Consider the following 24,902-nt stretch of genomic DNA (forward strand, 5'->3'; position numbering starts at 1 on the left):
CCATTCAGAAAATAAAAACTGCTACATACCTCAATGCAGATTCATCTGCCCGCTGTCCCCTGATCTGAAGCTTTTACCTCCCTCAGATGGCCGAGAAACAGCAATATGATCTTAACTACTCCGGTTAAAATCATAGTAAAAACTCTGGTAGATTCTTCTTCAAACTCTGCCAGAGAGGCAATAACACGCTCCGGTGCTATTGTAAAATAACAAACTTTTGATTGAAGTTATAAAAACTAAGTATAATCACCATAGTCCTCTCACACATCCTATCTAGTTGCTGGGTGCAAGAGAATGACTGGGAGTGACGTAGAGGGGAGGAGCTATATGCAGCTCTGCTGGGTGAATCCTCTTGCACTTCCTGTAGGGGAGGAGATAATATCCCAGAAGTAATGATGACCCGTGGACTGATCACACATAACAGAAGAAAGCAGCAGAACAGAATAGCAGATTGCCCAACCTTCAAGACAGAGGACACACTCCATGAAATCCAGGCCTACTCACAGATCTCAAAGGAGGAGAAGCACAGAAGTTCTAAAAAAAAAAGGTCCACTGGCACCCCAAGACCTGAGGATGAACAGATCTCAGATCTTACACCTAGCTGGACCAGCCCAAGCAACGTCAGATCTGAAAGCAAGGGGACAGAAAGGAACCCCAAGACCGGCCCCCAAAAGGGCGGAAGAATTAATAAAGCCACTTCAACCTAGAGACAATCGAGCAGGCGTTAGACACAAGAGATCAAGCAAAGCCACCCAACTAAAGTCTCAATGCGGAGCCAGCAGCTCCCCAAATGGAAAGGAACAACTCAAAGAGCAGACCAATCCCCGAACCAGATAAAACATCTGTTCCAACCTCCCGAACACAGGAGAGGCCCCTAAAAAAGAAACCACACCCCCGTAAGGAGGACAACGAGCCCACGGAAAAGGAGAGCCTCGATAAACACCTGCCCATAAGACAGGAAGTACCGAGAGAATACAAGGCCACGTCACTGACTAACACAGAAAAAAAACTTAAAACACCATTGTGCAAGCACACATACTAGGCGCAAGAGCGACAGCTGAGCAACCACAAACCTTCCGCTTGCTAGGCAGGAAAGCATCAGGTCACATTAGTTGGCTGTCCCAAGGGAACCGTATCGTTTGCACAAGGCAAGCCCAGCTCTCAGTAAATTTGGCCAAGTTGTAAAACAGAACAGCCAGAACAAGGGCTAAGCCCAAGTACCCCAGAAACTGGAACCCCAGGGCCAGTTCTAGGATCATAAGGTCCGGTAACATCCCACAGCGGGATCCACAAAGAGAAAACGCAGAGTAAACCATCAACAACTGGAAGATCATGACAAGACCGGGGAAGGACCCCTGACTGAAGCCCAAAAAGACCTTACTTTCTAATGTCCCAAAAAAGGAACAACCAACTCCCAAAGGGAATCCAAATCCCCGAAAGTGACCCAATCCAAAAGGAGAAACGGACAAAGTCCAAAAAGGACAATTGCCAGGGCCTCCTAAAGGCAACACCGCCCGACCGGCAGAAAAGAGGCGCTAAACCCTCTAACCTTCCCACCACGTGGGAAGGAATACTCTAGGTTCCGAGGGTATCGGAAGCAACAGAGAGTGACGCAGCAAAATTCACTGACCCAGTCACCAGAGAGACGGCTATTTAAGGACTGAAACAATCACGAGAGCCGCACTGACCCACAAGTCCTCTTGAGAATGCTTAGCTGAAACTTGTAAAACAAATAAGACACAAATAATGAGAGCACTCGGCACCCCAACCTGACCAGCAAGGTATAATAGGCGCCAAGTGTCTGAATAAGACGCGAGACAGAAGATCTGAACCCAAGCAGGACCAGCTTGCAACCAGGGTCATAACTGCCAAGCTGGCTAAATCTGCCCTCAGAGAGGGAGGAAGAAAAACAGAGAAACATGGGACTAACGTGTCCCAAACAACTTCCGTAGAAGCAAACAGCAAGTATCGATCCCAGAGAAAGTTCCCACAGGGAACATAGTATGAAAAAGAAAAGAAAAAATTCATCCTAACCGGATAAAATAAAATGACAGGCAACCCGAGGGTTAACACCCAAGAAGAACAGAAGATCCGCAGGACCAGCCTAACGGAAACCCTGTTCCTTCAACAAAACTGGGAAGGATTTTGATAACAAGACTTAAAGGAGATTACGTCACCCCCCCCATGTCTAACGAAGGAGAAGACTGATGAGTCCCATAGCCAAGAAGGATAAGGTCCCCAAACAGCTCAAAAACGTGTCTGAGTAGAACACGAAGGCGAGCCAGCCTGTAACGAAAGGCACAAAACTCAGGAACAGTTACACCCGCAGGGAACTACACATACCCTTCTGTGGCCGAGAGACCTGGGGCAATCAAGCACAATCGCAAATAAACATCTTGACTTTGTAGACGAGCAAGCGCCAAAAGCATGTAAAAGCGAAAACGTACCACAACCTCCGGGGGGGGAACAATCCACTCTTCAAGGAGGAAAAAACATAGCCTGGATTACCCGCATGTGTAGTAGGGAGAGGTAGGGAACTCGCCTCCCTGAGGACAGGGCCACCCGTGGTGGATGGCTCAGCAGTCCCTTGAATCCCCGAGCCCAAGGAACAAGGCGCTCTAGAACGGCCTAAAGAACATAGCTGACTGACCTGAGTCAATGGGGCCAATTCACATTCTTCACAGGACGAAGAATCTGAATCAGAAAGTTGAACAAATCTCAAGATCAGCATCCTCCATAACTGGATAAAGGATACCAAAAAAATGGACTATATATAAAACAATTGAAACGGCACCTGACACCCACAATGGCTGGGGCACTCACCACCTCCTATGAACCAGACACCAGTGGACTAGAATTCTCTGTCGCCACACAGTCAGGAATGCGGAAATGGGAGACCAGAACGTAAACACGCCTGGTCACAAGGTGAACCGCACAGTCCAAAAAAAAAAAAAACACGCCCAACCGTAAGGTTGCGTCAGTTCCAAAAAGCCACAAGCCCAGATAACACTACACATAAGCAGATTGAATCACATAACAAACATGATTAAAACCCCCCTGTTCAATAATACCCTCAGGAGATATTAACCCTTGATTCCAAGATACTAAAGGAGTCCCACTGAGACCCTGTATTTTTCATGTGAGTTTGCAGGAACAAATGAGTTACAGTACAATCATGAAGAAGTAAAATGAAACGATCGACCGGAATCTACACCATGGAACAGGAACACGGCCCTTCAAGTGTGACGGATAATAGCCTCGCCTCCACCATGGACTTGAGAGAAGAAAGCAGGCAGCGAAGCGAAGTTCGACAACGCCGATTGCTTGTGGAGTTGTTAAAATGAGTCGGGATGGTTTCACAGAAAGACTCTTCCTGCATCTCTGGACTCTAACTTTCATCCAAGCCCTCACTGAGAGACTGACAGGATTACTTAAAACTCCCGTCCCATGTCGAGTACTACCCTCCATAAGAGACGAAAAACAAACTTCTGACACATTTCTGCCAACCTCCTGGGACGAAAGGCAAAGAATGACTGGGGGGTGAGGGATGTTAGAGGAGTATTTAAGCCTTTGTCTGGGGTGTCTTTGCCTCCTCCTTGTGGCCAGGTTCTTATTTCCCAAAAGTAATGAATGAAGCTGTGGACTCTTTCCATTTATGAATAAAAATAAAAATCAAAAAGACGATTAAAACTTAACATATGAGAACAGTGATGTACATTGCAGGAAAATGGGCCATAAAAATAAAGTTACAGAATATGGCTCATAATATTTATGTATGGCACAGTAAATAAGACAAGTTCAAATAGACTCTATATAATCATCCTAGATAATGGTATTTTTCTAACGAAAATATCAAATTAAAGTGACAGTAAACTCCTTGTAATTACAAGATATTTATGTTGTCTTGCTATAGAACAACATATTCACCAGGTCTAAATGTTTTTTAATCTAATTAACATTGTGTTTGTAGCATTAGTTTCTGAATAGCCAAACTCCATCCATAGTTTGCTTTATCTGGGGGTGCCAATCCAGGCTTTAGTCGGCAGACAAAAATGCTAGATACAGTCATACTATTAGTAAAAAGTGAATTATTTTTAGTCGTTGTCTGTTAAAGCCAATTAGGCAAAGATATGTAGTAGCAGTGTTCACTGTGAGACGTTTGTAGAATGCTTTTCCAGGTCTTAGATTTAAAGAAGCCACAAGTTAAATTATATGAAAAGGGGTGGGAATAAATAACGAACGTATATTGCAACAATGTTTTACTGTACATAACTAAAACATTGTAGAACATCATATTGAGTTATTTACAGTCCCTTTAACAAGCTTTATTAAATCTTTAAAGGATGGAACCTCCACCCTTTTCCAAAATCTAAGTATTAGTTGTTTAGTACAGTGATTTTTAACCTTTTTTTTGCCGTGGCACACTTTTTTACATTAAAAAATCCTGTGGCACACCACCATCCCAAAATTAAAAAAAAATCACACATTGTAGCCTAATACAGCATATATATATATACACATACACACACATACTGTATGTATTGTGCTGTTATGCCATGCCTCCTACAAACTACCCCTGCACTGGGAGTAAAAAACAAGCAACGTTTAAAAAATATGTCACACTGTTGTCAGTCTGCCGTGGCACACCTGAGGATCTCTCACGGCACACTAGTGTGCCACGGCACACTGGTTGAAAATCACTGGTTTAGTACAATTTAGCATTATCCTCAGTAGTTTAATACTGATAAAACATACATACTAAAGCAGTGCTTTCCAAACTGTGTGTCGGTACACACTAGTGTGTCGGCAGCAGTGTGTAGGTGTGTCCCTGCTTCAGCACTAATTTATTTAAATTTAATTTTAAAAAATTTTTTTTGGGTTTCTGACTTTCCGCCTGCCTGCTACGCATATCACATGGTTGACAAGTGATTGATACCTAGTGAGTCACAGATCATCTTAACCTATTGGCGCAGCTCAGTGGGAACTGAAACTATTGCCATTGGCGGCTCCTGGCTGCACGTGTAGTCTCCTTAATTGGCTCGTGACTGCATGTGTAGTCTCCTTAATCGGCTCGTGACTGCATGTGTAGTCAGTGAGTGGGACAGCAGTGTGTTTGCAGCGCTGGCAGTAGTGAATCAGACTCACTGAGCTCTGAGGGCGGCAGCTTAAACGCTGAGCTGAAGTCAGTGTGGGTTTTTTTTTGCAGCTAGCTCCCAGTAGTGCATTGCTGCTGCTGCTCTTCATATATGGATAGGAAGGGGGAGCTTAAAAAAAGCTTGATGATGAAATGCGAGTGTCTTTATCTAACATTCCACCAAATATTCAGAAACTGTGTTCTTCCCATCAACCTCATACATTCCATTAAAATAGTAAGTAGCTATTGGTGTTATTCTTGCACATACAAGAATATGTCGTATCTCTTAAAACAAGTTCGTTTAACCTCCTTTTTGCTAAAACAACTGAATTACTGTGTCGCGAAATGATGTAGGACTAAAAAGTGTGTCCCCAACATGAAAAGTTTGGAAAGCTCTGTACTAAAGGGTCTAATGGTATGTTAGAAGAAAGCACCTTTTCAATTTCCCTAATTACTGTTCTCCAATATGGAGTTATTTGAGGACATTGAAACCATATACGTGAAATCGTGACCTCATGTCCACAACCTCTCCAGTTGATGAGCTTGGGTAAAGCTTAAAGGAACACAAATGCAACAGCAGTTGTCCATAGGAACACTAGTGCCAGTGAAGACCAGGAGTTCTGCCAAACCTCCACAATATCAGCAACAAAATCATAAGTCCACAGCAGTTTCTTAAAATAACTTCTTCTTTATTGATTCACAGACATAAAAGAATATGCAACGTTTTGGGACAAGCCCTTATTCATGCATAAAACAATCACATACAAGACCTTTTTTTCAAACACAAATTTTCGCAACACTTTCATATTATATTGAAACAGTGTATTGTCAACATCTAGTGGTCGCAAAAAAAAAAAAAAAAAAGAGAACATTTTTTACAATTAGAAAATATATTTAATCACATTCAATGTTACAAAATTGTTACCATTATAAAACAAGTTTCAAAAGGTCTCTCTTTTACTGGGTAAATCTTAGCTATTCTATTTGGGGAAAGGTACCAATGAGACAGAAGTTTCAGAACTGTTTAAAAAAACGCTAGGATTTACCAGTGCTACAAATAAAGGGGACTTTCAGTCATGAATTATAAAAAAACTTTATGCTGAAAGTTCCTTTATTTGAAGCAAGTTTATGGCGGATGGCTAGCACGCTATCGGCTAAAAGTTGAAAACGTCACCTCATTGAGGAACTAGCGTTTTGCTGTGGGTAGCTGGAGGTGCTCAGCTTGGCATACATTCACTGAAAATAAAGGTACTTTCAGAATGAAGTTTTTTTATACTTCATGAATGAAAGTCTTCTTTATTTGTAGCACTGGTAAATCCTAGCATTTCAAAAACACTAAGATTTACCATCACTTTAATACCCATTGATGAGGATGATGTACCCATCTGATAAAATATCTAAGACCAATCATTCTCAGAAACCTTAACTTGAAGTTGTTCTTCCCAAACGTGTGTATATGAGGGTAAATGTCAGGAGTGGTAGGAGAGAAGTTGGTTATAAGCAATAGATAGGCTTCATGTAATATTATGTTGTATTATTATTATTGGTTATTTGTAGAGCGCCAACAGATTCCGCAACGCAAATAGCATACTTTTTTTAAATAGTGTGAGGAGCCTACTCAGTCTAGCTCTCTCAGGATGCCTAGAAAGAAAATGAAAAAGTTGCAAATATTTATACCAGTGATCAAAGAATATTATTCCTGATTCAGCTAATTTTACCTTCTGTTACAGCAGTTTGCCACTTTGTAATAACTCAAACAGGGTATCAACGAGTGCACGGTATTATAACCTATAGGGTGAATCCTCTGCTCAACCAAAAATACTAAGCTATGTAAGATAGGGGTCAGGGGAGAGAGTATTGTAGAAATAGTGGGAAAATATTTCACTACCCTACATCTTATAAGTTTTTAAGACTACAGTAGATGTTTCCATACAAATTATAACCATACAATTAAACCACATATAGGAATTGATACATTTTTGTAGCTTAAATAGAAATCAATCAGGTAGAGGAATAGGGAGTGCCTGAAAAATATACAGTATGCGCAGCAGTACACTTATTTTAACAGCTTGAATTCTTCCTGACCACTGCAAATCTTTCTGCTCCAAACCATGTAGGTCTCTTGGTATATTCTGTATCAGTATCTGGTAGTTTGAAGAAATAGTTTGATTTATCTGCAGATATCTCTATACTTAAGTATTTAATTAAGTTGGTTCTAAACTGAAAATTATATTTGGTGCACACAGTAGACAAAGGATTAGACGCTTAAAAAACATAATTTATGCTTACCTGATAAATTCCTTTCTCCTGTAGTGTGATCAGTCCACGGGTCATCATTACTTCTGGGATATTGCTCCTCCCCAACAGGAAGTGCAAAAGGATTCACCCAGCAGAGCTGCCATATAGCTCCTCCCCTCTACGTCACCTCCAGTCATTCGACCAAGGACCAACGAGAAAGGAGAAGCCAAAGGGTGTAGTGGTGACTGGAGTATAATTTAAAAAATATTTACCTGCCGTAAAAAACAGGGCAGGCCGTGGACTGATCACACTACAGGAGAAAGGAATTTATCAGGTAAGCATAAATTATGTTTTCTCCTGTTAAGTGTGATCAGTCCACAGGTCATCATTACTTCTGGGATACCAATACCAAAGCAAAAGTACACGGATGACGGGAGGGACAGGCAGGCTCTTTATACAGAAGGAACCACTGCCTGAAGAACCTTTCTCCCAAAAATAGCCTCCGAAGAAGCAAAAGTGTCAAATTTGTAAAATTTGGAAAAAGTATGAAGCGAAGACCAAGTTGCAGCCTTGCAAATCTGTTCAACAGAGGCCTCATTCTTAAAGGCCCAAGTGGAAGCCACAGCTCTAGTGGAATGAGCTGTAATTCTTTCAGGAGGCTGCTGTCCAGCAGTCTCATAAGCTAAACGTATTATGCTACGAAGCCAAAAAGAGAGAGAGGTAGCAGAAGCTTTTTGACCTCTCCTCTGACCAGAGTAAACGACAAACAGGGAAGACGTTTGTCGAAAATCTTTAGTTGCCTGTAAATAAAATTTTAGGGCACGGACTACATCCAGATTGTGCAGAAGTCGTTCCTTCCTTGAAGAAGGATTTGGACACAAGGATGGAACAACAATCTCTTGATTGATATTCCTGTTAGTGACTACCTTAGGTAAGAACCCAGGTTTAGTACGTAGAACTACCTTATCCGAGTGAAAAATCAAATAAGGAGAATCACAATGTAAGGCTGATAACTCAGAGACTCTTCGAGCCGAGGAAATAGCCATTAAAAATAGAACTTTCCAAGATAACAACTTTATATCAATGGAATGAAGGGGTTCAAACGGAACGCCCTGTAAAACGTTAAGAACAAGGTTTAAACTCCATGGCGGAGCAACAGTTTTAAACACAGGCTTAATCCTGGCCAAAGCCTGACAAAAAGCCTGAACGTCTGGAACTTCTGACAGACGTTTGTGCAACAGAATGGACAGAGCTGAGATCTGTCCCTTTAAGGAACTAGCGGATAAACCCTTTTCTAAACCTTCTTGTAGAAAAGACAATATCCTAGGAATCCTAACCTTACTCCAAGAGTAACCTTTGGATTCGCACCAATATAGGTATTTACGCCATATTTTATGGTAAATCTTTCTGGTAACAGGCTTCCTAGCCTGTATTAAGGTATCAGTAACTGACTCAGAAAAACCACGTTTTGATAAAATCAAGCGTTCAATTTCCAAGCAGTCAGCTTCAGAGAAGTTAGATTTTGATGTTTGAAAGGACCCTGTATCAGAAGGTCCTGTTTCAGAGGTAGAGACCAAGGTGGACAGGATGACATGTCCACCAGATCTGCATACCAAGTCCTGCGTGGCCATGCAGGCGCTATTAGAATCACTGAAGCTCTCTCCTGTTTGATTCTGGCAATCAATCGAGGAAGCATCGGGAAGGGTGGAAACACATAAGCCATCCTGAAGGTCCAAGGTGCTGTCAAGGCATCTATCAGGACCGCTCCCGGATCCCTGGATCTGGACCCGTAACGAGGAAGCTTGGCGTTCTGTCGAGACGCCATGAGATCTATCTCTGGTTTGCCCCAATGACGAAGTATTTGGGCAAAGACCTCCGGATGAAGTTCCCACTCCCCCGGATGAAAAGTCTGACGACTTAAAAAATCCGCCTCCCAGTTCTCCACTCCCGGGATGTGGATTGCTGACAGGTGGCAAGAGTGAGACTCTGCCCAGCGAATTATCTTTGATACTTCCATCATTGCTAGGGAGCTTCTTGTCCCTCCCTGATGGTTGATGTAGGCTACAGTCGTGATGTTGTCCGACTGAAACCTGATGAACCCCCGAGTTGTCAACTGGGGCCAAGCCAGAAGGGCATTGAGAACTGCTCTCAATTCCAGAATGTTTATTGGTAGGAGACTCTCCTCCTGATTCCATTGTCCCTGAGCCTTCAGAGAATTCCAGACGGCGCCCCAACCTAGTAGGCTGGCGTCTTGTTACAATTGTCCAGTCTGGCCTGCTGAATGGCATCCCCCTGGACAGATGTGGCCGAGAAAGCCACCATAGAAGAGAATTTCTGGTCTCTTGATCCAGATTCAGAGAAGGGGACAAGTCTGAGTAATCCCCATTCCACTGACTTAGCATGCACAATTGCAGCGGTCTGAGGTGTAGGCGTGCAAAGGGTACTATGTCCATTGCCGCTACCATTAAGCCGATTACCTCCATGCATTGAGCCACTGACGGGTGTTGAATGGAATGAAGGACACGGCATGCACTTTGAAGTTTTGTTAACCTGTCTTCTGTCAGGTAAATTTTCATTTCTACAGAATCTATAAGAGTCCCCAGGAAGGGAACTCTTGTGAGTGGAAAGAGAGAACTCTTCTTTTCGTTCACCTTCCATCCATGCGACCTTAGAAATGCCAGTACTAACTCTGTATGAGACTTGGCAGTTTGAAAGCTTGAAGCTTGTATCAGAATGTCGTCTAGGTACGGAGCTACCGAAATTCCTCGCGGTCTTAGTACCGCCAGAAGAGCAACCAGAACCTTTGTGAAGATTCTTGGAGCCGTAGCCAATCCGAATGGAAGAGCTACAAACTGGTAATGCCTGTCTAGAAAGGCAAACCTTAGATACCGGTAATGATCTTTGTGGATCGGTATGTGAAGGTAAGCATCTTTTAAATCCACTGTGGTCATGTACTGACCCTTTTGGATCATGGGTAAAATTGTCCGAATAGTCTCCATTTTGAACGATGGAACTCTTAGGAATTTGTTTAGGATCTTTAAATCCAGGATTGTTCCCTCTTTTTTGGGAACCACAAACAGATTTGAGTAAAACCCTTGTCCCTGTTCCGACCGTGGAACTGGATGGATTACTCCCATTAATAAAAGCTCTTGTACGCAGCGTAGAAACGCCTCTTTCTTTATTTGGTTTGTTGACAACCTTGACAGATGAAATCTCTCTCTTGGGGAAGAGTATTTGAAGTCCAGAAGGTATCCCTGAGATATTATCTCTAGCGCCCAGGGATCCTGGACATCTCTTGCCCAAGCCTGGGCGAAGAGAGAAAGTCTGCCCACCACTAGATCCGTTCCCGGATCGGGGGCCCTCAATTCATGCTGTTTTAGGGGCAGCAGCAGGTTTCCTGGCCTGCTTGCCCTTGTTCCAGGACTGGTTAGGTCTCCAGCCTTGTCTGTAGCGAGCAACAGATCCTTCTTGTTTTGGAGCAGAGGAAGTTGATGCTGCTCCTGCTTTGAAATTCCGAAAGGAACGAAAATTAGATTGTCTAGCCTTAGGTTTGGCTCTGTCTTGAGGCAGGGCATGGCCTTTACCTCCTGTAATGTCAGCGATAATTTCTTTCAATCCGGGCCCGAATAAGGTCTGCCCTTTGAAAGGTATATTAAGTAATTTAGACTTAGAAGTAACGTCAGCTGACCAGGATTTTAGCCACAGTGCTCTGCGCGCCTGAATGGCGAATCCGGAATTCTTAGCCGTAAGCTTAGTTAAATGTACTACGGCATCTGAAATAAATGAGTTAGCTAACTTAAGAGCTTTAAGCTCGTGTGTAATCTCATCTAATGGAGCTGATTCAAGTGTCTCTTCCAGAGACTCAAACCAAAATGCTGCTGCAGCCGTGACAGGCGCAATGCATGCAAGGGGTTGCAATATAAAACCTTGTTGAACAAACATTTTCTTAAGGTAACCCTCTAACTTTTTATCCATTGGATCTGAAAAGGCACAGCTATCCTCCACCGGGATAGTGGTACGCTTAGCTAAAGTAGAAACTGCTCCCTCCACCTTAGGGACCGTTTGCCATAAGTCCTGTGTGGTGGTGTCTATTGGAAACATCTTTCTAAATATCGGAGGGGGTGAGAACGTCACACCGGGTCTATCCCACTCCTTAGTAACAATTTCAGTAAGTCTCTTAGGTATAGGAAAAACGTCAGTACTCGACGGTACCGCAAAATATTTATCCAACCTACACATTTTCTCTGGTATTGCAACTGTGTTACAATCATTCAGAGCCGCTAACACCTCCCCTAGTAATACACGGAGGTTTTCCAGCTTAAATTTAAAATTTGAAATATCTGAATCCAATCTGTTTGGATCAGAACCGTCAGCCGCAGAATGAAGCTCTCCGTCCTCATGTTCTGCAAGTTGTGACGCAGTATCTGACATGGCCCTAACATTATCAGCGCACTCTGTTCTCATCCCAGAGTGATCACGCTTACCTCTTAGTTCTGGAAATTTAGCCAAAACTTCAGTCATAACAGTAGCCATATCCTGTAATGTGATTTGTAATGGCCGCCCAGATGTACTCGGCGCCACAATATCACGCACCTCCCGAGCGGGAGATGCAGGTACTGACACGTGAGGCGAGTTAGTCGGCATAACTCTCCCCTCGTTGTTTGGTGAAATGTGTTCAATTTGTACAGATTGACTCTTATTTAAAGTAGCATCAATGCAGTTAGTACATAAATTTCTATTGGGCTCCACTTTGGCATTAGCACATATAGCACAGATGTCTTCCTCTGAATCAGACATGTTTAACACACTAGCAAATAAACTAGCAACTTGGAAATACTTTTCAAGTAATTTAATCTTTGCAAAAAACACAATTTTAGAAAAGGCTTGTTCCCATTAGCAAAGGATAACTAACCCTGATAGCAGAAAAAAAAGTTACAGAAATAAAAGTTTTTTATCACAGTCAACTACAATCTCACAGCTCTGCTGTGAGTGATTACCTCCCTCAAAACAAGTTTTGAAGACCCCTGAGTTCTGTAGAGATGAACCGGATCATGCAGGAAGTACAGTGAGCTTCTGACTGAATTTTTTGATGCGTAGCAAAAGCGCCAAAAACGTCCCCTCCCCCTCACACACAACAGTGAGAGAGATCAGTAAACTGTCATAAATTAAATAAAACAACTGCCAAGTGGAAAAAAATAGTGCCCAAAATATTTTATTCACCCAGTACCTCAGAAATGAAACGATTTTACATGCCAGCAAAAAACGTTTAACATAAATTAAGTGTTATTAAAAAGCCTGTTGCTAGTGCCTGCAAATTAGGCTACAGTCTTATGCACACAGTATAATTCCAGTGAAGTGCCATTCCCCAGAATACTGAAGTGTAAAATATACATACATGACAGCCTGATACCAGTTGCTGCTACTGCATTTAAGGCTGAGTTTACATTATATCGGTATGGCAGAATTTTCTCATCAATTCCATTGTCAGAAAATAATAAGCTGCTACATACCTCTTTGCAGATTAATCTGCCCGCTGTCCCCTGATCTGAAGTTTACCTCTCCTCAGATGGCCGAGAAACAGCAATATGATCTTAACTACGCCGGCTAAAATCATAGTAAAAACTCAGGTAGATTCTTCTTCAAATTCTACCAGACAAGGAATAACACACTCCGGTGCTATTATAAAATAACAAACTTTTGATTGAAGGTATAAAACTAAGTATAATCACCATAGTCCTCTCACACATCCTATCTAGTCGTTGGGTGCAAGAGAATGACTGGAGGTGACGTAGAGGGGAGGAGCTATATGGCAGCTCTGCTGGGTGAATCCTCTTGCACTTCCTGTTGGGGAGGAGCAATATCCCAGAAGTAATGATGACCCGTGGACTGATCACACTTAACAGGAGAAATTAGTATTTAGTCAAATTGACCTTAAAATAAGAATATGTACTAAGACCCAAACTCTGCTGAAAGTGCTCTAAGTGATTCAAGTGGTGAGGTAAGAGTTGGTATTACATCATCAGCATATAATGCTAAATTATATTGGGTTGTGCCGATTTTAACCCGATGAATATTTAAATTTGAATGAATGAATTGTCATGGCAAGGACTTCCATTGCTAGTACAAATATTAATGGTGATAAAGGGCATCCTTGATGCGTACCGTTGCCTATTACGATAGGTGTTGACAATTAGGGTACTTTGTGCAGTTATGATTCACATAAAAATAGTAATGTACATAATATTAAACAGTTTATTTTACTATAGTGATGAATATGTATACATACTTCACAGCTTTTCCTTGCTTCTGTACTGGTCTGTTCTTTATTGCATAACTCATGTGTAGAAGATATTAAATGGCCAGCAGAGAGTAAGTACTTCGCACTGCTTGTTGTACTCCTAGAACCAAACAAAAAAATATTTAAAACGAAAACATAATAAACTATGTAAAAAAAAAAAAAAAAAAACCAACAACATTTTTTTACCTTGTCCACAGCAACTTCTTACTTCTCCAGGACTAGTTGAAATGTACATGCGTATGTGTCTCTATGTACGGATGCACATATCTATGTGTGAACTTTTTTTTAAATTTGCATATTGAGTAGACAGGACCGTCTATTAAAAAGGTATCTTGTCATTGTTAAAACGGCAATATTAAAATAGTTACCTAAGCATTTTTTTACAAGTTTATGTCCTTTTAGCTTTTTAAATCAAAATATACTTGTCTATATCACATACCTTTCACATGGAGTATTTTCAACAACAGGACGATCTGAAAGATCTAAGGTAGTCTTTTCAGCATTTGAACCATCCATGATGACATTTGGTGCATGGTTTCAAGTATCAACTAGAAACACAAAAGAAAGATCATGTTACTAAGATAATGAAAGGATATGAACCCCAAAAAAAATTATTTTGCGATTCAGACAGAACATAACATTTTACAAAAAGTTTCTAATTTACTTCTATGATAAAATGTGCTTGGTTCCCATGATATTCTGTGTTGAAGACATACCTAGGTAGGCATCTGGAGCATTATATGGCAGGAAATACTGCTGCCATCTAGTGCCATTTCAAGTTAATACAATTTTTGCAGAACTGCTGCCATATAGTGCTACAGAATTGGGCTGGCTCCTAAGCATACATCCCTACTTTTCAACAAAAGATACCTGAATAAAAATGAATAATGGAAATAAATTAGAAAGTTCTTTAAAATTGCATGATCTATCTTAATCAAGAAACAAAAAAATGTGGGTTTCATGTTTCTTTAATTGCATTTCTTTCAGAGAGCTGATCTGCATTTATAAGTCTTCACTGAGTACACATTGTCTCTAAAGAAAAAGATCATATATTATATGTCTAAAATACATCAGGGGGTCTGGAAACATTACATTTGGAAAACAAAAAATTGCATTACTTTGGGGTCAGGCAACTCTAAAGATACCTCTACCCTCATACTAAAAAACAGACATATAAAAGTGTAAAGTTCCAGGTGATTGTAGTATGCACCTGCATCCTAAGACATATGAACCCCCCTTTGAAAGGGCCACATGTCCCTCTAGGTGGTTAAGGGGGGCACCAATATATGGGCTCAAGATGACCCCCCACCCTCACATCAATAACAATAAAGAATAGCTTCTGCCACTGGGCACTTCCTTTTTCTGTGTGATATTATCACACACAGTGTGGTGACATCACACCCGCCAAAGACTTCAGTCAGGGAGGCCCTTTAAGACTGTGGATATTTGACCAACTGAAAACACAGGGGTTGCAACGACTAACAGAAGTATACCCCCAGATCACAAAATGTTGTTGTTTGCATTCTAGACATAACATAGACAACATTGTTATTCCAATCTAATGTGTTAATAAGAAAACAATTAGGGTTGTACACTATATAGGACTAACAATACATTATCTAAAAACTCAGTCCTTCAAATGTTTGCATTAAAGGGACACTGAACCCAAAAAAAATATTTTGTGATTCAGATAGAGCATGCAATTTTAAAGTGAAGGTAAAGTTGCTAGGTTGTCGATGTCCCAAAACAATATGACTTTAATTCATCTTTTATTTTTAAATATAAGTGTAAACAAAGTTATATTTATACCCGTTATTAATCAATTTATGAAGGTACGCAAAATTCAACCCGTTATAACTTTTTTTTTTTCTGTGTTGATCACGTTTTCAGAGGATCCAATTGAAAATCTGGCCGTTAGGCGGCCGTCACTATAACGTCATCACCAGCTTGTTGGCCTGCGCATGCGCTATTCTTTTTTACCTTATCGTGAAATCCATGCGCGCTCCCGTTTCGCGCATGCGTATTAGTTTACTTTAGGAATACCTCTAATATGCCATCGGCTACCGGACGGCTCAGGTACTGACAAGCGCAGTAGAGAGCAAACTAGCCGATTTGTGCATGCGCATTTTAACTGAACTTTAACTCGTGAATGCACTTTTGAGATACGTATAGAGCGGGTGGGACCGCTCTATACGTCACAGCACAGAAAACCAGGAAAGAAAAGGTTGGGTGGAGTTAGCATCAAAACTATAGGGTAATATATATATATATATCTGAAATTTTAACTTTTTTATTGAAATAAACTTAGCGATTAGCTTATTGTAATATTAAGTTATTCATTGATGTGTTCACAATGAAGAAACTTTACCTTCACTTTAAGCAACTTTCTTATTTACTCCTATGTAAGTTTAGATGCCGGCCCATTTTTGGTAAACAACCTGGGTTGTTCTTGCTGATTGGTGGATAAATTCACCCACCAATAAACAAGTGCTGTCCAGGGTACTGAACCAAAAAGTGTCTGGCTGCTTAGATGCCTTTTTCTAATAAAGATAGCAAGAGAAAGAAGAAAATTAATAATAAGAGTAAATAAAAAGTTGCTTAAAATTGCATGCTCTATCTGAATCACGAAAGAAAAAAATTGGGTTCAGTTTCCCTTTAAGCCTGTCTACAGAAATATCTATCATCCCCCCAAGGCAGAACATGCTGTGATCTGAGATGTCATCGCAGAAAATTCAGAATGTCTGCAGAAAGAATGGGACACATGCAGGAACTGTTAGTACTTTCACTTTGCAGCACTGCTCCACATTAGACTGTTCTCTTAAAACAGAGCTTTGTACTGGCTGCCTTGTGCAAGTTTTCCTTAACACAGTGCATCCAGAGCAAAGTGCTGTTTGAAGAAAAAAGTCAAATATGGAGCAGCATTGCAAAGCAGCAGTGCATTTATTGTTGACTGGCTCTCAGATTTTTTCCAACCCTTTCCCCTAACCTTTAATGACCGACAAAGCTGTGATTTCTGAATGTAATATGTTCTTGTGAGCAATGCACCTTTTTATTTCTACATTTCTACCTTGCAATGTTAGATTAAGAGAAAAGGAAACCAATTTATTTGAGACATTTTAAAAACTGCTTTACTCTCCAGTTAATCAACATATTGTAATTGTGTCAGTAAATTATACTAAGTATTTGTGTGTACAGGATAATGAAGTACAGGACACCAGGAGAGATTGCCTGGATCTCACAAAAATACTCCCACCCTACAAGAGCTCTATGTGCGCATGCAGGCCTGGCTGCTTTCTTACAAGCAAAGACTGTTGTGGGATGACTATGCTTGTATCCAATATACAGAGCTGCATCTACTCATCCAAAGGGCTGTGGTGTATGAATATGCTAAGCTGCCAGCACCTTGCTCTTTCCTGCACTGCATCAAAACATAAATGTTTCTATAGCAGCTTATAATGGTTACATAGGGTGTTAAAGGGACATAAAAACCACACTTTTTCTTTCATGTTTCAGATAGAGAATACAATTACAAAAAAAGTTTCCAATTTAATTTTATTATCAAATTTGCTTTGTTCGCATGTTATTCTTTCTTGAAGAGTAGTAGTGCTCCTTAAACAAAGAATACCAAGAGAATGAAGCAAATTTGATAATAAATGTAGATTGGAAAGTTAATACATACAGGAAGAGAAGCGCTCTACCAGGAACAAATAACAGCTCAGTAGCTTGTTCCATGGCAAGTTACCAAATGGGAGCAGCCTCTTTTAGCCCAATTGTGATTTTCACAGAGGAGAACTTTCCTGAAGTATATCAGTCTAATCCCACTTGACAAGGTCAGTCCAGCAGGAGGATTTCCTGGTATTTCAGGGCTGGACTGGGAATCAGACTGGGAAAAGCACAATTGGGCTAAAAAGAGGCTGTTGCTAGGTGGTAACTCACCATAGAACAAGCTACTGAGCTGTTGTTCATTCCTGGTAGAGCACTTCTCTTCCTGTTTAAATTGGAAAGTTATTTAAAATGATATGCTCTGTCTGAGTCATGAAAGGAAAACTTTGGGTTTCATGTCCCTTTAATTTTTCAAGATTACAATCTTAAATAACTTTCTAATTTACTTCTATTATCAAATTTGCTGTGTCTCGGTATTCTTTATTGATGAGTAAATCTAGTAAGGCTAATAAAAAATGTGCGTGTTGCAGGATATGTGAATATTGAGTTTTCTGGGGCTAATCCTTAAAATATTTGTGAACTCCAATCCGGATCCCCAGCCGAGGACACATACTACAGTCTCCAAACAGGCTGAGAAGACACTTTACATCTTTAAGCCAGGACGCTGTTCGAACTGACCAGGAGGCAGCTGTAGCTGACATAGAAGACGCTACCTTTATTGCAGTGATCTGTCGGTGTTATCTCCCTCTCAAGACAATGTTGGTGGAGGCACTTGAGGACAGACTTTGTAACTCGCTAAGAGATCATATGCTAGATCTATACTTGGTACTCATGAAGTGGCGTGAGAAAATTGATGTGCGTCACACTTCCCAAGATGGCGCTGGGTCACAGCTCAATACTCTTACCCCGCTGGGGCCCTGCACTACATCTGCTGATACGTGGATTGATATGAAAAATGGCAAAACGGAGACTTACCCACCGAGCGCTCAAAAGTTACCCCGACAGACCCACTATCCAAATCTTACCTGGCTAGGGAGCGCAGTCTCTCCTGACAACATGACCCAAAAAGGTGAAATGAAGTCGGCTCAAGATACTGAGACTGCTGCTAGGGGACCTCTTGCCCTCACTTACCCACCAGCTAAATCTTCAGTGTATGAGAAAGACGGCCCCAATTGTGTGATTACAGTGACAGGGAAACTACAAACGGCAATAGACAGCTGTGATTACTGCCAAGTCTCCAAACGACTAGGTCTCAGCCAGAGAAGAACAATACTATGTGTCAAACCTGCTCCCCTAATTGAGGTGTTTCCATATGTGGTCGAGGGGTTTTATGATAAGGTCTCATGCCAGCCTCTGGGGACAAGTACGGATGGGACTCCGTGGAGGGACTCCTCTCTGTTTCAATGCCACAAGTATAAGGGCTCATCTGGAATACCGGAGTGGGGTAAGAGACTTTGCCCCACATGAAAGGGACTACAACACCTCTTGAACCTGCTGACTGGTCTCACCATTTATTATCAGCACCATATTAATTACGGGAATTTTTTATGAAGACAGATGTTAGAAATCATGGACCCGTAACTATATATGGACCACTCACTTGATTATAGTTATCTGCCTAACTAGATACTGGGTAACGTTTTAGATGTTAAAGTATAAAGCTCTATAAATACAACAGAGTATGCTAGTTTATGGTTTTGAAACCTGAAAAAGTAAATCTGTATTTTACTCCTGTTATGCTATTCTAGTCCTCACTTGCTGTTCTTTGTATATGTTAACTTGGTTTGCTTGAGATGATTTCATCTGTTCATAGGTCTCATCTGTACCCCCAACCTAACATAACGCTAACATTGGTTCTCTAAATATTATACTGCAGACACAGGACTTTCTGATGGTGACTGGGGTGATGTCCTTTTCTGTAAATGTATATGTTAGTTCTCTGTTATATGCAGCATTATCTTCCATAATGTTATGAGGAGGTGCAAGCAGGTTTTTATATCACTTTATATCCATATACTATCTTTTATGCAGGTAATCTAAAAGAGGTACACTAAGTTAATCCTGGCTAAGTTTGAGTACACTTTAATAGGCTTGTTATGTTACATAACTAAGTATACTTTAGATAAGTAGCCTTTTCTTAGTATAATACTAGCTTCTGACAAGGTCCTTTGCTTATCTACTAGACACCAGAGAAATTAGAGGCTAAGTGCTTATGCACATGGTATTAGTTTATCAGATGTAATATATAGACGGAAATCTGAATAATTATTACTCTAGTCAGTTTGATGGCCTAGCAGTTATATATACATATATAATTGTGTGAATTGAAACAAGTAAGCTGACATTATACCCCTACCACTTTACTTTATATGAATCTAAACCCTGCAATGCATATATTGCAGATGAAAAGGTTGCACAATCAGCCCTACATGTTAATATTGCAGCTATTCTACTTTAGTTACTGTCTTTTACTGTTCTGTTAATGTAAACTGTTTGTGGCCAGGAACCCAGCTCTAGGTTACATAACTCTAGCCATTACCAGTATATTAGAAATCTTCTGTTTATCGCTTCCTTTATATTGTAAGCAACACGCTACTTGGGTATATGGCCCATACCCAAGTAATAAGATCTGTTACTGAATTGATGTTAATAATTAGCTGGTTTGCAGTAATTGAAAGTGACAGCATTCAACCATACCTCTGAGATCATAGTGGTGTCCTGATATTTAGAGAGTCTTCTTATATTTGCAACACAATCTATTAGAGCTGTTTAACGACAATATATCGGTAAGCTGTATTCTATCAGTATATAGGTGTGAAACATAAGACAGAGATTGCATATTGTACCCTATGCTGGATAATCTGCAATAAGAATTTTCCCCTAAATTTGTATTAGATATTTCTTCAAATTCTCGCATCACAGAATACGGAGTACAAAAAAAAAAAATATACCTGGCGATAAAATGTAGATTCCAATTTTCGCCACTACAGGGGAGTCAAGGATCATTTAAAGATAGCTAAATGGAATCTGCTGTATAAGTCTATGTGTGCTTATGAGCTTTATATATTGAGCTACCTTTTATCCCCCAGGTTTACCAGGCATTTGACACTAAATTGACCCCCCCACTCCATAAGTTTACTTGGTAGACATAGGAATTTATATCCTTAGACCACTATCCTTAAACGACTATAAATCTTTACAGATAAGAAAATTTATGCTTACCTGATAAATTTATTTCTCTTTTTGACACGATGAGTCCACGGATCATCTTAATTACTAATGGGATATTCACCTCCTGGTCAGCAGGAGGAGGCAAAGAGCACCACAGCAGAGCTGTTAAATAGCTCCTCCCTTCCCTCCCACTCCAGTCATTCGACCGAAGTTAGGAAGAGAAAAGAAAAGCCAAGGTGCAGAGGTGCCTGAAGTTTACATAACCCACAACCTGTCGAAAAGAACAGGGCGGGCCGTGGACTCATCGTGTCAAAAAATAAATCAATTTATCAGGTAAGCATGAATTTTCTTTTCTTTTTTAAGACACGATGAGTCCATGGATCATCTTAATTACTAATGGGATTCAATACCCAAGCTAGAGTACACAGATGATACGGGAGGGACAAGACAGGGAACCTAAACGGAAGGCACCACTGCTTGAAGAACCTTTCTCCCAAAAACGGTCTCAGCAAAAAAAAAGTGTCAAATTTGTAAAACTTTGAAAAAGTGCGAAGACCAGGTTGCAGCCATGCAAAGCTGTTCCGCAGAAGCTTTATTTTTGAATGCCCATGAGGAAGCAACAGCCCTCCTGGAATGAGCCGTAACCCTCTCTGGAGGCTGCTGTCCAATCAGTCTCATATGCAAAACGTATCATTCTCTTCAGCCAAAAAGAAAGAGAAGTAGCCGTAGCTTTCTTTCCAGTACGTTTGCCTGAGAAAATCACAAAGAAGAAGACTGAAAAGTCCTTAGTCGCCTGCAGATAAAACTTTAAAGCACGGACCACGTCCAGATTGTGCAGAAATCGTTCTTTCTGAGAAGGATTAGGACACAACGAAGGAACAACAATTTCCTGAATAATGTTCCGATCAGAAACAACCTTAGGAAGAAATCCTAGTTCAGTACGTAAAACTACCTTATCTGAATGGAAAATAAGATAAGGATACTCATACTGCAACGCCGAGAGCTCTGACACTCTCCAAGCAGAAGAAATAGCAACAAGAAATAAAACTTTCCAAGATAACTTAATATCTAAGGAATGCATAGGCTCAAACGGAGCCCATTGAAGAACTTTGAGAACTAAATTAAGACTCCATGGAGGAGTAACTGGTATGAACACAGGCCTGATCCTGACCAAGGCCTGACAAAAAGATTGTACATCTGGGACATCCGCCAGACGTTTGTGTAACAAAATAGATAAGGCCGAGATTTGACCCCTTAAGGGAGCTAGTCAATAAACTCTTCTCCAAACCCTCTTGGAGAAAGACAAAATTCTAGGAATCCTAACTGTACTCCATGAGTAGCCCTTGGATTCACACCAATAGAGATATTTACGCCAAATCTTATGGAAAATCCTTCTAGTTACAATCTTACGAGCCTGAATCATGGTCTCTATGACCGAATCAGAAAATCCCCGCTTGGATAAAATTAAGCGTTCTATCTCCAGGCAGTGGGCTTTCAGAGAAACTAGATTTGGGTGAAAAAAGGGCCCCTGGATCAGAAGGTCCTTCCTCAACGGGAGTCTCCAAGGAGGCAGAGATGCCATCTCCACCAGATCCGAATACCAAATCTTGCGAGGCCAGGCCGGTGCGATGAGGATCACCGAAGCCCTCTCATGTTTGATTCAAGCAATTACCTCAGGAAGAAGAGCAAACGGAGACAATAGGTTTGCTAGACTGAAGGTCCAAGGGACCGCCAGAGCATCTATCAGTTCCGCCTGGGGGTCCTTGGACCTCAACCCGTATATCGGTAGCTTGGCATTCTGACGAGATGCCATGAGATCCAATTCCGGCTAACCCCACTTGAGAATCAGATTGGAGAACACTACCGGATGGAGTTCCCACTCCCCTGGATGAAAGGTCTGCCTGCTCAGAAAATCCGCCTCCCAGATGTCCAACCCTGGGATATGGATCGCCGAGAGACAACAAGAGTGGGCCTCCGCCCACTGGATTATCTTGGTTACCTCTGTCATCGCTAAGGAACTCCACGTTCATCCCTGATGATTGATGTAAGACACTGAAGTCATGTTGTCCGACTGGAACCTGATAAACTGGACCGAGGCTAACTGAGGCCAGACCAGAAGAGCATTGAAGATCGCTCTCAGCTCCAGAATGTTTATAGGAAGAACAGACTGAGTCCAAACTCCCTGAGCCTTTAGGGAACCCCAGACTGCTCCTCCCCTAGAAGGCTAGTGTCTGTTGTCACAATCATCCAAGAAGGTCTGCGAAAGCAGGTTCCCTGGGAAAGATGATCCAAAGACAACCACCATGGAAGAGAATCCTTCGTCTCCTGATCCAGCAGTATTCACAGAGACAAATCCATATAATCTCTGCTCCATTGCCTTGACCATGCTTAACTTCAGATAGTCTGAGATGGAACCGAACGGGATGATGTCCATTGCCGCCATCAACCCGATCACCTCCATTCACTGAGCCACAGATGTCCAAAGAGTGTGCTGAAGAACAAGACAAGTATCAATAATCCTTGACTTCCTGACTTCTATCAGAAAAAAACCTCATTGATAGGGAATCTAACATAGATCCCAGAAATTACCTTAAATTTAGGACTCAAGAACCCTTTCCCCGATTTACCTTCCACTCGTGAGAACGCAGGAAGGATAACACCATGTCCAAGAGCGGACCTGTTTGTTGTAACAAAGTCGCCTGGACTAGGATGTCATCTAAATATGGTGCTGCAATGCACCATGAAAATTCTGAAAACTGTGGCAAGACCTAAGGAAAGAGCCACAAACTAGAAATATATGTCCAGAAAGGCAAACCATAGGAACTTGCGATGATCCCATAGATGGGAACATGCAGATACCCGTCATTTAAACTTGTCAGAAATTGATCCTCCTGGATCAAAGGAAGGATTGCACGAATAGATTCCACCTAGAAGGACAGTACTGTTTAGATTCTAGAAATCTAAAATTAGTCTGAAGGTTCCCGCCTTCTTGGGAACCACAACCAGATTGAAATAAATCTTAGACCCTGCTCCTGAACCGGAGATATTTCCAGGGGGAAGAGGACTCCCACCTAATGAAAGGAACCCAGTCTCTATCCGGTTCCAGATAAAATATATAAATGTTGGGTACTTGTAAAGCACGGCAAATCACCCATAAGGGTCTCAAGGCGCTGCTCACTTTATTGACCTTACTGGAGACCAAACCTGCAACCCTTGGGTTGCTACAGAGCTCAGCCACAGTGCCCTATCATGCTGAGCTATCTGCCCTAAGCACTATCTGTCCGAATAGAACCAGACAATGTATGAGTTAGTATGCTGCCGTAAAAGGAAGTAATACCAACCTGGGATGTCATCTTGAGCAAACCCACTACCCCAATATTTATGGGATCCTGAAAGGGAATAGTTATCCTATATAGGGATAGAAGTCTCCTGGTCAGTATGGAATTGTCTTACAAGACTCCTTGAGAGGTTCTCTACCAAAACCTCTCTGTTAATATAGGAAATGTGAATAAAAGAGTAATACCCATTCACTTTCATTTCTTAGTACAGCTTCTTGGTACCACATAACATTAACAACGACCGAAATGTCGTTCCAGAGTAGCTAAAAGAGTAGCTAAAAACTCCTTCGTAATAACCGGAGCAGAATTAGCTTAAACCTGAAGATACTACTTCAGTATCAGTGTGAGGAATCATACCGTCAGAACTGAGATCTACCGAAGTATCCCCTTCCTCATGTAACTTGGAGGGAACCTCTAAGCAAGTAGTCTACAGTGACAGAAACCTCACTCACTGAATATTTATTCTTCCTCTTGTGCTCTCCCTGCAGCATGGGAAAAGCCGACAACACACCTGACAAGCCCAGATGGAAATGATGTCTAGCAAGATAACCCCAAGAGGAGTCGAGAAGGAAGCGCAGGGTACTGGATGAATGGACGCTAAGAGTTTAGGACACTTGAGGGGGAAGGCTGCAGAAAATATTGAACATTGACGAAAGCTTCAGAAACGTCCAAGGCAATGTCGGCTCTGAAATTTTAAAAAAAATTTTTTTTTTTTTTAAATTGACTTCAGTCAATTCACAGAAGTATCAAGACGTACCGTGAAAATAACCATCTTATTAATTTTTTATTCAATAAAACTGAATATCATTACCAAAAATACTGTGACTTTAAATGATAAAGGAAACGTTCTAACTTAGTTCCCTTGCATTGTACATACCATTAATAAGGAGAAAAGGACTCTTGGATCCTGTGGAACTAACAATTTGTTTATTAAAACAGATGGTACTGTCTCTTTGAATGTTAAATGCAATGCTTTATTTTTAACACAGAAAGAGTCTTTTAGAGATATAACGATCTCCAGACCCCATTTAAATTTTGTAGAGATTCATCCAGACATCGA

General features: G+C 41.1%; 1 protein-coding gene across 1 annotated transcript in view; it reads right to left on the reverse strand.

Annotated features, from left to right (window-relative positions):
- MPHOSPH9 (M-phase phosphoprotein 9) overlaps positions 1–24,902 on the reverse strand; it is an 855,600-nt gene that overhangs the window by 809,583 nt on the left and 21,115 nt on the right. Inside the window, exons 2-3 of the mRNA XM_053699773.1 lie at positions 14,110–14,218; positions 13,659–13,770 (exon numbers count right to left, since the gene is read on the reverse strand). Of these exons, the coding sequence (XP_053555748.1) occupies positions 13,659–13,770; positions 14,110–14,186 (189 nt within the window). The 5' untranslated portion in view covers positions 14,187–14,218. The remainder of the gene's footprint in view (positions 1–13,658; positions 13,771–14,109; positions 14,219–24,902) is intronic.

Source organism: Bombina bombina, chromosome 2, assembly GCF_027579735.1.
Source record: "Bombina bombina isolate aBomBom1 chromosome 2, aBomBom1.pri, whole genome shotgun sequence".
Taxonomy (NCBI): Eukaryota; Metazoa; Chordata; class Amphibia; order Anura; family Bombinatoridae; genus Bombina; species Bombina bombina.